The sequence below is a fragment of the Oncorhynchus gorbuscha genome, linkage group LG08 (genome assembly GCF_021184085.1).
Source record: "Oncorhynchus gorbuscha isolate QuinsamMale2020 ecotype Even-year linkage group LG08, OgorEven_v1.0, whole genome shotgun sequence".
Classification (NCBI taxonomy): domain Eukaryota; kingdom Metazoa; phylum Chordata; class Actinopteri; order Salmoniformes; family Salmonidae; genus Oncorhynchus; species Oncorhynchus gorbuscha.
Genome location: NC_060180.1, coordinates 48,867,811 through 48,882,442, shown reverse-complemented (window position 1 = coordinate 48,882,442; position 14,632 = coordinate 48,867,811). Strand labels below are relative to the sequence as shown.

Below are 14,632 nucleotides of genomic sequence, written 5' to 3'. Positions count from 1 at the left end.
GGACACTGTTGTTCAGAAGAGCTAGGCAACAACACAGCTAACACAATAACTTCAAATTGAAGCTGGAAAAACCACAAACTAGCTGCACTTTGCTTCGTTTTACCTTTTTTTCTATTTACATTTCATTGTATATATCCATAAAATGATGTCAGCTGATTCATGATTTTGACTGGCTGAGAAACTCTATCTGCCTCTCTCTCTCTCGTCTCCCGAACCCCACACGTTCATTATTATGGGATAGTTGGAGATCGAATATGAATATTGAAACATTGTTGCAAATGTCTGAGACAGCCAGCAAGGTTTATACAATTCTCCACTGTTGAAAACTAAATGTTTGTCTAAAAGACATGTGAGATAATGTCTAGATGCTTTTTATAGTGGAGATCAAATTTTCAAAACCTCTTAAGGATCCTCCACTTTTTTTCCAATTTTCACCTAAAATGACATACCCAAATCTAACTGCCTGTAGCTCAGGACCTGATGCAAGGATACGCATATTATTGATATTATTTGAAATGAAACAATTTGAAGTTTGTAGAAATGTGAAATTAATGTAGGAGAATATAACACATTAGATCTGGTAAAAGTTTAAAAAACAGTTAAAAATAATTGTACCATCATCTTTGAAATGCAAGAGAAAGTCCCTAATGTATTATTCCAGCCCAGGTGCAATTTAGCAGTGTATGTGCTAAGTTTTAGACTGATCCATGAACCATTGCATTTATGTTCAAAATGCTGTATCAAGACTGCCCAAATGTGCCTAATTGGTTTATTAATAACTTTTCAAGTTCATAACTGTGCACTCTCTTCAAACAATAGCATGGTATTATTTCACTGTATTAGCTACTGTAAATTGTACAGTGTAGATAGATGAACAAGAATTTAAGCTTCTGCCAATATCAGATATGGCTATGTCCTGGGAAACGTTCTTGCTACTTATAACCTCATGCTAATCGCATTAGCCTACATTAGCTCAACCGTCCCGAGGGGGACCCATCAATCCTGTTGAGGATAACATCCCTGCCTGGGCTGATGAGATGCACAGTCAGATGGAACAGAGTAAATAGGTATTTTAACGTCATAGATTTAGCCAGTGGTAACTTGTGCAATAGACACCGGCTGGAATGCACTTTTAACCAATCAGAATTCCGGATTAGACCCACCCGTTGTATAATCATTTTATAGAAATCACATTCCGACATCCCATATACGGTCATTGTAGGTGACCCTTTTAGAGCTTGGTCAATGAAGTGAGAGACAAACAGAATCCAGACACATTCCAATGCAGTAGCCCAACCCAACAGGCGGACAATCTCTGGAACACTGTCTGACTGACCACTGATTGACCAGAGTGTGATGACTGTGATGACCTTGCCCCCTCCACTCCTCCACCGGTCAATACGAGCAACAAGCAGCCTGGCCACTGATAAGAGATTGGCCAGATGGGGAGACCTTGATGACAGACAGCTTCCTGGTTCCCTGCCCCCCTCCTTCACTTCGATGAGGAGCCATTGCGGGCTGGCAGCACTCAACGGAGGAATATGCTGATAACGTACCAGGCAAACAAAAACGCTCTTTGTGCCTCTCTTTCTCAGTCTCTCTGTTTCTCAGACCCCTGTTTCGGAGGACTTTATTCCCTCTCTAACCACACTTATTCAATTTCCTGCACAGCAGTAGAAGGGTTCCTTATCTCGGGCTGTTTATACCTGCAAATCGCCCAGCAGCCCTTTTGTTTGCAGGTGACCCACCCCGAGGTGACATTTAATTCCTGGACAGAAAATGTGGTCATGCTCCATGGCACAGCCTCCCTAGCCTTGGGGAATGTACTATTACATGCTACAGAGTGGTGTTCGTTCACCATCTAGAGTATACAGACCTAGCAGACAGAGGTACACAAACAAGAGTGCTTCTGCTAATAAAACATAGTGGAAATAAACCAAGCCCAATGAGACACAAATACACACACACACACACACACACAGAATAGTAATCAGCATGTAGACTAACCTATCACACAAATACACCACTGACAGAAATATGCGAGCAAACACGCGCGCGCACACACACACACACACACTATCGTAATTCATTTTTGAATTGCTTCACTCCTTTTTATTTTTATATCATTTTTTATTGTAATAATTAACATCTGGGGTGTATATCATATTCAATGCTGCCAAAACAAATAATTATAAACTCCAAAATCGACTGCAGTGTAAAGTCAACGTCAGCAACAAATTATTCTCTAAATAGCAATCATTTTCCTCACAGACATTACGGATGCAATATATGATAGACTACTTTCCCTATGATAGAGCCAAGATTCCCTTTCATCCTATGAAAATCAAATTTTAAATTTTTCTCTTTTACAACTGCAACCTGGCCAAGATAAAGCAAAGCAGTGTGACACAAACAACAACACAGAGTTACACATGGAATAAACAAGCGTACAGTCAATAACACAATAGGAAAAAAATGAGAGTCTATATACAGTGTGTGCAAATGGCGTGAGGAGGTAATGCAATAAATAGGCCATAGTAGCGATGTAATTACAGAGAGAGCCGAAATTACAGAGAGCCGAAAGAGCCGAAAGGTAAATAAAAACAATATCGGGATGAGGTAGGTAGATTGGGTGGGCTATTTACAGATGGGCTATGTACAGCTGCAACGATCAGTTAGCTGCTCAGATAGCTGATGTTTAAAGTTAGTGAAGGAAATATAAGTCTCCAGCTTCAGTAATTTTTTAATTTAAAATTTGTTCCAGTCATTGGCAGCAGAGAACTGTAAGGAAAGGTGGCCAAAGGACGTGTTGGCTTTGGGGATGACCCGTGAAAGATACCTGCTAGTGCGCGTGCTACGGGTGGGTGCTGTTATCGTGACCAGTGAGGTGATGATGAGATAGCTTTACCTAGCAGACAAGGCAGAGCTTTACCAAACATTGACTTATAGATGACCTGGAGCCAGTGGCTCTGGCAAGAAAAACTAGCAAGGGTCAGCCGACTAGAGCATACAGGTCGCAGTGGTGGGTGGTATAGGGGGCTTTGGTAACCAAATGGAGATCACTGTGATAAACTGCATCCAGTTTGCTGAGTAGAGTGTTGGAAGCTATTTTGTAAATGACATCGCCGAAGTCGAGGATCGGTAGGATAGTCAGTTTTACGAGGGTGTGTTTGGCGGCGTGAGTGAAGGAGGCTTTGTTGCGAAATAGGAAGCCGATTCTAGATTTTGTTTTGGATTGGAGATGTTTAATATGAGTCTGGAAGGAGAGTTTACAGTCTAGCCAGACACCTAGGTATTTGTAGTTGTCCACATATTATAAGTTAGAACTGTCCAGAGCAGTGATGCTAGTCAGGCGGGCGGGTGCGGGCAGCGAACGGTTGAAAAGCATGCATTTATTTTACTAGCGTTTAAGAGCAGTTGGAGGCCACGGAAGGAGTGTTGTATGGCATTGAAGCTCGTTTGGAGGTTAGTTAATAACACATTGTCCAAGGAAGGGCCAGATGTACACAGAATGGTGTCGTCTGCGTAGAGGTGGATCAGGGAATCACCCGCAGCAAGAGCGACATCATTGATATATACAGAGAAAAGAGTCGGCCCGAGAATTGAACCCTGTGGTACCCCCAAAGAGACTGCCAGAGGTCCGGACAATGGGCCCTCCAATTTGACACACTGACCTCTGTCTGAGAAGTAGTTGGTGAACCAGGCAAGGCAGTCATTTGAGAAACCAAGACTGTTGAGTCTGCCAATAAGAATGTTGTGATTGACAGTCGGAAGCCTTGGCCAGGTCGATGAAGAAGGCTGCACAGTACTGTCTTTTATCGATTGATATCGTTTAGTACCTTGAGCATGGCCAAGGTGCACCCGTGACCAGCTTGGAAACCGGATTGCACAGCGGAGAAGGTACGGTGGGATTCAAAATGGTCAGTGATCTGTTTCTTAACTTGGCTTTCGAAGACTTTAGAAAGGCAGGGCAGGATGGATATAGGTCTATAACTGTGTCTAGAGCGTCACCCCCTTTGAAGAGGGGGGTGAAATAACAATAGCAGGGCTATATACAGGGGGTAATTGAGGTAATATGTACATGTAGGTAGACTTATTAAAGTGACTATATATGGATCAGCAACTTAAAGCTCTCAACCTGCTCCACAGCAGCCCCGTCGATGAGAATGGGGGCATGCACTGTCCTACTTTTCCTGTTGTCCACAATCATCTCTTTTGTCTTGATCACGTTGAGGGGGGGTTGTTGTCCTTGCATCACACGGTCAGGTCTCTGACCTCCTCCCTATAGGCGGTCTCATCGTTGTCGGTGATCAGGCCTACCACTGTTGTGTCATCAGCAATCGTAATGATGGTGTTGGAGTTGTGCCTGGCCGTGCAGTAATGAATGAACAGGGAGTACAGGAGGGGACTGAGCACGCACAGCTGAGGGGACCCGTGTTGAGGATCAGCATGGCCAATGTGTTGTTACCTACCCTTACCACCTGGGGGCGGCCTGTCAGGAAGTCCAGGATCCAGTTACAGAGGGAGGTGTTTAGTCCCAGGGTCCTTAGCGTAGTGATGAGCTTTGAGGGCACTATGGTGTTGAACACTGAGCTGTAGTCAATGAATAGCATTCTCGCATAAGTGTTCCTTTTGTCCAGGTGTGAAAGGGCAGTGTAGAGTGCAGTAAAGATTGCATAATCTGTGGATCTGTTGGTGCAGTATGCAAATTGGAGTGGGTCTAGGGTTTCTGGGAAGATTGTGTTTATGTGAGCCATGACCAGCCATTTAAAGCATTTCATGGCTACAGACGTGAGTGCTATGGGTCGGTAGTCATTTATGGTGGTCTGCTTGAAACATGTTGGTATTACAGAATCAGACAGGGAGAGGTTGAAAATGTCAGTGAAGACACTTGCCAGTTGGTCAATGCATGCTTGGAGTACACATCCTGGTAATCCGTCTGCCCCTGCGGTCTTGTGAATGTTGACCTGTTTAAAGGTTTTACATCGGCAGCGGAGAGCTTGATCACACAGTCGTCCAGAACAGCTGATGCTCTCATGCATGTTTCAGTGTTACTTGCCTTGAAGCGAGCATAGAAGTTATATAGCTCGTCTGGTAGGATTGTGTCTGTAATAGTTTGCAGGCCCTGCCACATCCGACAAGTGTCGGAGCCGGTGTAGTACGATTCGATCTTAGTCCTGTACTGATGCTTTGGTTCGTCGGAGGTTCGTCGGAGGGCATAGAGGGATTTCTTATAAGCTTCTGGGTTAGAGTCCCGCTCCTTGAACGCGGTAGCTCTTCCCTTTAGCTCAGTGTGAATGTTGCCTGTAATCCATGGCTTCTGGTTGGGGTATGTACGTACAGTCACTGCGGGGACGACGGTCCTTGAAGCACTTATTGAAGAATCCCGGTACATATTCCAGTCTGTGCTAGAAAAACAGTCCTATAGTTTAGCATCTGCTTCATGTGAAAACTTTTTTTATAGACCGAGTCACTGCTTAAATCGCGAACAACGCAAAAAAAACCCTAACAAAATAGCATGGTTAGTTAAGAGCCGTTAAGACGGCTGCCTTCCCCTCCGGCGCGACCCCCATCAAACAAGCGCCTTAAGAGAATTGTCTTTTAAAAACACGATGTCCCGGACACATTAAAATCTATGTCATGATGAAGGAGAACATTGCTGACAATGCCAAGTTAAACTATTCCATAGCGCAGGTAGAAATAGTCATGCCGCAGTACGACAGATTGCATTGTTTACACTGATCATCGCTATTCTTGTCTTTGGTCTCACCTGTAATAAATCTTCTTTGTTCTTATTTGTTGTCTAGTATTTGCTATATGTTGTGTATATTGTTGATTCAATGTGACATACTCTTGGCTTCAATTCATCTCTATGTAAATATTACCATTTGAACTGGAAATTATACTGTAATAAAATCGGACATATTGCTATTACCTTCAATCATCTTCCTTATTCTAAAGTCCCATACATGATTAATGCCCCCCAAAAATTTTTAAAGACAGCCTACGTGTTTTTGCAGACATGAACGTTTGATTAAATGCATGACTTTGTCATGACATTTGTAAGCCCTGGAAAGGAAGTGACTTGTGAAAACCAACTCCAAGAATTTACATTCAAGCAGGGGTGTTCAATTAAACTGAAACTCCTCTCTATTGTATACACCACAGGGAACAATATTACATTGCCACCACCATTATACGAGTTGGGTTGTTTGAGTCTGAAGAACTTCCATTTACTTTAACTGTAGATCTCACATTTGAGTGGGAAAAAATTGAGGCTGGGGTCTGGTCCCGTGTGTTTATATCCACTTGAGACGTTGGAGGGGTGTGAATTGAGCTGGGTTGTGTCGCTGCCAGCAAACAAGATTTAGGGGCATGCTAAGCAAATGAAATCAACCTGTCAGGAGGCTTAACTTCCAACCTAATAGATTGAGTGTCTGTTCATCATAGGGCCATATAACAGGGAGTTTTACAATCACATCTAAATACACAATAAAAGCAAGCTAGGCCTCTCCTCTCCCAAAGGCCTGCACTCTTAAATCATAGCTCCCTGTACAGACAGACCGGAACATTCTTGTTGCTGCTCTTGGTTTCCCAAGACCCACTCAGGAAATCACTGCTAATCTAAATTACCCCATCAAGGGTGATATTGTGTTTTGTTTTCGCAGAATGAAATGCTGAATCCTGTGCTGTTCAATACAGCTTTTTCCCATAATAATTAAATTTTTCTGGACAAATCGTATCTAGGTTTACCGGCTTCTCCTATTCATGGGAAATTCTGCAAGGTTACATTCAAAAAGACACATTTCATCTTAAAGGTGGACATGGTGAGAAAGCATTGTGAGGGAAAGGATTGTGTGGGGAAAGCATCGCTGCATATGCTGTAGCCAATATTGACTGAATTATAATGATGACTGCAGTATAATAAACATTTTGAGAATGTGAATGTGACGGTTAAGATCCATCTCTCAGCGACACCCCCCCCCCCCCATGTGGTCACGGCTAGATGAAAGTCCAAGCGATAAAACCTGTCTTGTTTCACGGAAGACTTCCATTTGGGCCAGAATGTGCCGTGGGAAAGGGATAAATCAGAGGGCGTTCTGTGTGCATGTTCACAGCACGCAGTCTCGCCAGTCATCTGTGAATCTCCCAGGGCTCGACTGATAATTCATGATAGCCCTGCCATAGACCCGCACCGTTCAGATATGAATTATAAAAACACCAAACCAAGCATATCAGTCAGATGACAGACTGGACGTTAATGGCTGGAAGCCAGTGTGGAGAATCGAGGCTCGCTGCTTTCTTTCCATTCATTCCACTCTGACAACTGGAAATACCAGTGTGGCACATGGGAGGCCATTCCATCAATACACAGCCATGGCTTTCTTATGGCTCGAGTCCAATCATTTTTGATGAGTTGGGACCTATAGTTGACCCTTATAACCATCTTGATAGAATAAAATCACTCAAGTATGGGAGTTGATAGAACAACATAATAACTTTTAGGCAAGATCTGCTAATGAAAGCAATGCAGTCCAATGCATGTGAAATTTCAAATGATGTGCAAATAGTTTAAGTAAAATTGGAAGCCCTCCATGTCTACTAGGAGTGAATGAGAGTGCCTGCATTTTGGCAATTTTCACTGACTAAAAAAGTTTGTCTAATTCTCAATATGTACAGGGGTCATGTGAATAAACTAGGTCAAAAATAATTACACCACTGTCTGCTTTAGCCCTTCGGCACTTTTCACAAAGGCTGGTATTTGAATAGACAAAACATTGACACCTCGGTTTAATATGCTTGTCAAATAGACAGAACCTGGTGTAGAAACTGAATATCGCCTGCAATCCAAACACTTGTTGGGAACAAAACAAACAGTGTTTCCTGAATTATACTTAATCCCCATCTACACAAAGAGATGACACAGACAAAGAAGAGAAACAACTTTTATCTTCCTCTTTCTGTTTCATACACGTTTGGATGTTTCGGTTGAGGGGCCTATTCCACTCCTGGTATTAACAACAGAACGACGGCTACACAATATCTACACAAAATAAACCGCAGACCATAATCCCCCCACCCCAACAAAAAAAAATCTTGGCTTCTTTTCTTTGAAGTTCATAATAACTGCCATTGTGAGAGGAACTCGGCCCTACCTTTGCAGGGTTGGCTGCTCTGCTAGGTCTGAATCTGGTTGTCACCTTCTATCTTCATATCTACAGGCTGGGCGGTCTAAAACCACCCTTGGGTAACATGATACCATCCCTGACCCAGTTTGCTGCTCCAGGAATGATATACTTAGTCAATATATAAGTTAGACAATGATTTGAAAAGGCAGCAATAAAAAGACACGAGTACAAACATAGAGCGGAAGTCATTACTGGAACTTTTTAAAAAGCAGTGTGCAGAAATAGAGATAGAATCAGAGAGCTATATTTGAATATAAAAACCACATGCACTGAAGCATGGTTTCCAATGATGTCCCTATTATGCTAATAAGAAAACCCACCAAATGGCATTTTTCATAAGCGTTAATTAACTCGATGGAATGAGGGGACAGTCACAAGTATTTGTGCCGACTCCATTCCTCTAGTTACAAAAACCTAGAATAAGCATTCAATAACCTAAAAAAACAAGATTAAACATTTTCAAAAATACATCTGTCATTAAACATTTTCAAAAATACATCTGTCATTAGAGATTTTCAAAAAAATAAGGACTGTTTTTGTTTTGAGTGAACATGGTCACGTCATTGTACCATCTTCTCCTCACCGAAAAGAGGAAGTCGTTTTTAAGAGGGGATCTTTTGTAGGTCGGACATCCATGGAAATGTGGTTTATGCTTCAAAAAATGACACACACACACACACACACACACACACACACACACACACACACACACACACACACACACACACACACACACACACACACACACACACACACACACACACACACACACACACACACACACACACACACACACACACACACACACACACACACACACACACAGGGTGAAGGTGAGTGGCGTACGGATGGATCCGACATAGTTTTCAATGTGAAAACCCCACACACATTCCTGCTTTGATAAAAATGGGCAAATTTGCATTCATAGGCCTGAGAGCCCTCGCCTTCGTCAAGTGAAACCCAAAACCTTGACTTTCTGCATACCAAAGCAGGAACTCGCCCTGAGAAGAAAATCACCGGGACCGTTCAGCCCAGACCATCTCGCAGCTCAAATCAGAAGCCCCATTCTTCAAACTTTTCTGTGGTCGTTTGTTTTCTTGGGAAAAAGATTTGAGTTATTTAGTATCGTATTCAAATGCTATACATCTACAAAGTGAGTCTATCTCCTTCTGAATGTTTGTGCCTGTTTCAACTGTTCCATTCCCCATCTCTTTTTAGTTAACAAATCATCTTTCACAGTCAGATTTAAATATAAAACAACAACAAAAACTATTGAAATCTATGAAAGTGTGAAATAGAAACATGACAAAGAGATATTTAATTCAAAATAAATCTCAGGAGTTGATACGCTTTGACGTTTGGCTGTAATCAATGTTTGGCACGCTAGCATGTGATTTGAGTACAATGAGAGTAAAACCGAACAGACATGTAATGATTGTCATTAAGCAGAAATACCAACCAACCGATATTAATGCCTCCGATGGGAACATATCAGAGAGAATAGTTTGACAAACTTGTAATGACAGCCAAACATACTAATCTAAAGTAAGGCATGGAAAAGAAAAGAAAACATAATCACAAGATGCCTTTGGGTAGCATGAAAAACAAACACAAAAAAACACTAGTAGTTCTTTCCAAAACCTCTTCTGTTAGGCAAAACGCCATCTCCTTTGATTGAAGCCTCCAGGTGCAAGGACTGAACAGAATCATCCCATCAAGTTGCATATAAAAACGAATGGGGTTTTCTGAATTACAAAAGCCTCGGTGCACTGCACTCAGATCAACCTTCAATGGTAAAATATCTTGGAAGTGAATTCACCATATAACACAACTCTTCACTCCCATTAGAAGACTGCAAACATACTTTCATGGAACACAATCACATTCAGTGAACACACACACACACACACACACACACACACACACACACACACACACACACACACACACACACACACACACACACACACACACACACACACACACACACACACACACACACACACACACACACACACACACACACACACACACACACACACACACACACACACACACACACACCATGTATCGGACTCAAATCCAGACAAGTAAGGACTTACCTTCTGAACAATGGAAATGAATTAGGGTGAGCAGTAGACAATGGAGAACTAAACACCTCCACGCTGCAGGAGCCATTGTTGCTGAGTGTGGAGAGGTCTCCAGATGCCCTCTAGTTAACAACTGTGGTTGTAGGATATAGAATCGAAAAAGCAGAGGAGTCTTGGAGTAGTCAGCGATCTGTGGTTTTAGGAGAAGCCTCACCAGTCATCTTCTCATCTGAAAATACAGAGAGGAAGATTGGGGTGAAAAGGAGGGGGGGGGGTGATGCTGCAAATCGAGACAACATCATCATCACAAAGCCTATGTCATCACTGCTGCCATCTTTCAAGATGGGTTTGAGCGATGCATTACCATAAATATTCAACACACAGTACAAATGGTGAATATTCATGGCGAGACAAATGTATACTGAAAATGTGTGATAACAGTAAGTCACTTCGGATATATGCATCTGCCAAAATGACCACAAACATTCATCAGTCAAACCAGTCAGATAGTGAGATATTCAGTCCATGCATTCAGGCAAATGGAGAGGTTTGACGAAATACTGGAGTTATTCAGTCTATCAAGACTACCGTTAGTGTTTATTATTCGCTTCTGACAGGAAATACTCTTGGGTAGAAGAGAGGATGACAGAGCACTCATCCCTGGGCTATAGGCTCATCTTTTCCATGTAGCGAATTAGTGTTTACACTGACTACCTTCACCCCGTTTATCCCTCCACTCCCTGCCTCCCTCAATCTCCTCCCCAGAGCTCTACTGCCTTATACCCACAAGAGAGGACCCTGTTGCTCAGGCAACGCACTCACACAGACTCAGACAGGACACCATTAGAGACACAGCTTCTTTGTGAGGTACTTTTGTCTGCTTCTTCCTTATCTTGAAGGGAACCACAAACAGCCCAGCCAGCTTTGTCTGCCTCGGCTAAGGTTAGGCTCAACTCCCAGAAGACGCACTCCACACACCAGAGAGACTTGTTAGAATAAAAGTCAAATACGCCGGACGGAGGTCATGTCACATATACACTACCGTTCAAAAGTTTGTGGTCATTTAGAAATGTTCTTGAAGGAAAAGCACATTTTTTGTCCATTAAAATAACATAAAATTGATTAGAAGTACAGTGTAGACATTGTTAAATGTTGTAAATGACTATTGTAGCTGGAAACGGCAGATTTTTTATGGAATATCTATATAGGCGTACAGAGGCCCATTATCAGCAACCATCACTTCTGTGTTCCAATGGCACGTTGTGTTAGCTAATCCAAGTTGATCATTTTAATGGCTAATTGATCATTAGAAAACCATTTTGCAATTATGTTAGCACAGCTGAAAACTGTTGTTCTGATTAAAGAAGAAATTAAACTGGCCTTCTTTAGACTAGTTGAGTATCTGGAGCACCAGCATTTATGGGTTTGATTACATGGAATAGCCTTCATTTCTCAGAACAAGAATAGACTGAATAGTTTCAGAGGAAAGTTCTTTGTTTCCTGCCAATTTGAGCCTCTAATTGAATTAGCATTTTAAAATGATAAACTTGGATTAGCTAACACAACGTGCCATTGGAACACGTTGATGGTTGCTGATAATGGGCCTCTGTACCCCTATGTAGATATTCCATTAAAAAGCAGCTGTTTCCAGCTACAATAGTCATTTACAACATTAACAATGTATTTCTGATCAAGTTGATGTTATTTTAATTAGACAAAAAAAATTGTTTTTTTTAAATCAAAAACAAGGACATTTCTGTGACCCCAAACTTTTGAACGGTAGTGTACATGTTAGCAAATACACATACACACACCTTGACCTGCACAAAAACAAAACAAACGCACCAAAGAGACTACTATCCGGTACACATGACTTAACCTAGTTCATGATGTACTACCTATATTTAACTTCCACAATGTGACCTTGTCCATGAAGACGTGTCATCATGAACACAGTACGCAGCATTTGACACTTTGAAGTGTGGAGGACGCCACGAGAGGATCATTTGCGTTTCTGTGTTCTCCTCTCCAGAGACACTCATCAACTACCCTGATTATTTTATAATGAACCTAAATTTGAGCAGGGCAGCACTCGGTTCTGATCACTCTCTGGGCTCCACTAATGCACTGCTAAGATATATTTATGGCAGCACACACGCAAAAAGCATTGTGTTGTGGGAACTTCTATATGCATTAGCATACAGAGTCATCATTTAAATCTCCATTATGGATTCAGTCTTTAAAATGGCTCTATGGGTGGCTGGAGAGTCCTGTTTTTAACAGGCTAACTAAACATAGTGCACATAGTCTACAGACCCAAGGGTAATTCATCTTGCTTCGGGGTCAAATCTGCCACAAACTGTTGTACTGTGCGGCGCCAAGCTAACGCACGCGAGGCTATGATGATATATCAGTTAGAAGATAGGTGGTGCTTTCAGACACAGAGACAGAGACAGAGAGAGTGAGATGTGATTATTTGTCCGGAAATGACTTATCCAGCCGCAGTAGGCCACCAGATCAGATAACACAGAGGAGCGGCAGTGAAAACGCTACTCCCTCTCAGAGCGGCCCAGGACAACGTGAGCCTCGCTAATAATCGCTGGTACTCTGGTGTCTGAGTGACGTGTGAGGCCTGTCCTGTCACCCTGCAGATGCATTTAAGGCAGGAGACCAGAAAAATGGTTAACATTCAGTCCACCCCCCCCCCCCATGACTGTGCCGCCCTCCCCTAGCGCTTTACACATTTATCATCCACAAATATGAGTCCTGGAGGCAGGGGGTTTAAGGAAGGGGGGCTTTAATGGAAGACGCATGATGGTTGACCGGTGGAGACTGGAGAGACAGGGGGTTTATGGGGTAGAGGATACACCCCTCCCCAATACCCCCTACCCACTAACCCCTCTGCCCTGCTGGGCTGGCTCAACCGCTGATCCCAACTAGACACCAGGGGGCGAGGGGCCTGCGGGGCCTGGGGTTCCCTCCCTGCCTCCCGCACAGCCTGCCCCGGGGCCCCTTTCTCCTCCTGCACAGTACTCAGTACTACTCAGACCCACCCGCACCGTCGCCCCGCTGAGTAACATGTTCCCTTTCTCCCTTAAGCCCCCCTCCTCCTCCTCCCCAACCAGCCGTTTTGTTTGGCGGGGTTTCTGGACTGGATTTGGTCAGACTTGAGATAAAAAAAAGGATTAGCAGATTAACATGAAGACGTTTCTTTGCGAGTGCTGACAGATGTATCATAGTTTTACGTCGGGGAAGGAAGGGAAGATTGTGCTAGGTGCCGGATAGCTTCCTCAAGCAGAAAATGACTTAAAGAGGTAAGTGAGGCGTAGTTAACCCCTGGGAGATGGTGTGTTTATGTGGACAAATGATCTACAGCACAGCTCCTCCAAGCAGCGAGGGAATTATTGAGGTTACTTGTTAGTCAACCAGGAAGGAATAATCACATCTCGTTCTAATACCATCATCGCCATGGCAGCAGCTATAGTAACAATTGTATACCAGACCCAGTTATGACATTCTGTCACCAGCTACATTAACCTTAACCGACTTCAATAATAATCCTGAAATCTTCTAGAATCATTAGACGTTATTAACTCATCATCTGTACTTTTTGCTCAATGTTCCCCCATAAAGGAACTACAGGAATGAATCTCTTCCTGTATTTGCTCTTTCTATTAACAGTATATCATCCCAGACACCCAGAATCCATCACAGGGGATGAAAAATGACGTGCAAACGTCTAGAACATCTGTTTTTCTTTCTCTCCCACCCATAAGACAGCGAGAAGAGCGAGGAGACAAATGTATCATCAGTCTGGAGGATCGAGAAAAAAAACACCACAGTGCAAACAAATGTTTCATGTTATCAGAGGAATGATAGGGAGAAAAAAACAAGCAAGCATTTCAAAAGGGGGAAGGCAAGCAATTAAAATGTAATTAGAATAAATGGATGGGAAAGAGACAGGCCACATGTCCTAGCATGAAATACGAGGCTGTTTGGGGCAGCAGCAGGCTGAATGAATGTGAAACTTCTTTGACAAAGCTTGTGGCTGCCTCAAGCTGGAGGCGACCGGCAAAAGAGTAGCCCAGAGAGAGAGAGAGAGAGAGAGAGAGAGAGAGAGAGAGAGAGAGAGAGAGAGAGAGAGAGAGAGCGAAAGATAGCAAAAGAGAGAGAGAGAGAACCTAGAGAGAGTGAGAGTGGGGGTCCAGGGTTTTCTAAGAAGTTAGTAACTGAATAGATTAGAGAGAGAGAGAAAGAGGAGAGGGAGAGAAGAATGGGAAGGGAGGAAAAAGAAATGGGCGGGAGGGTCACTGGGAATGATTGACAGCTTGTGAGTATGGCTTGACCTGCTGG

General features: G+C 42.9%; 1 protein-coding gene across 1 annotated transcript in view; it reads right to left on the bottom strand.

The window, feature by feature from the left end:
* Positions 1–14,632, bottom strand: part of LOC124041763 (adhesion G protein-coupled receptor L2-like) — a 114,457-nt gene that overhangs the window by 76,561 nt on the left and 23,264 nt on the right. Inside the window, 1 exon segment of the mRNA XM_046359756.1 lies at positions 10,292–10,508. Coding sequence (XP_046215712.1) covers positions 10,292–10,367 — 76 coding nt within the window. The 5' untranslated portion in view covers positions 10,368–10,508.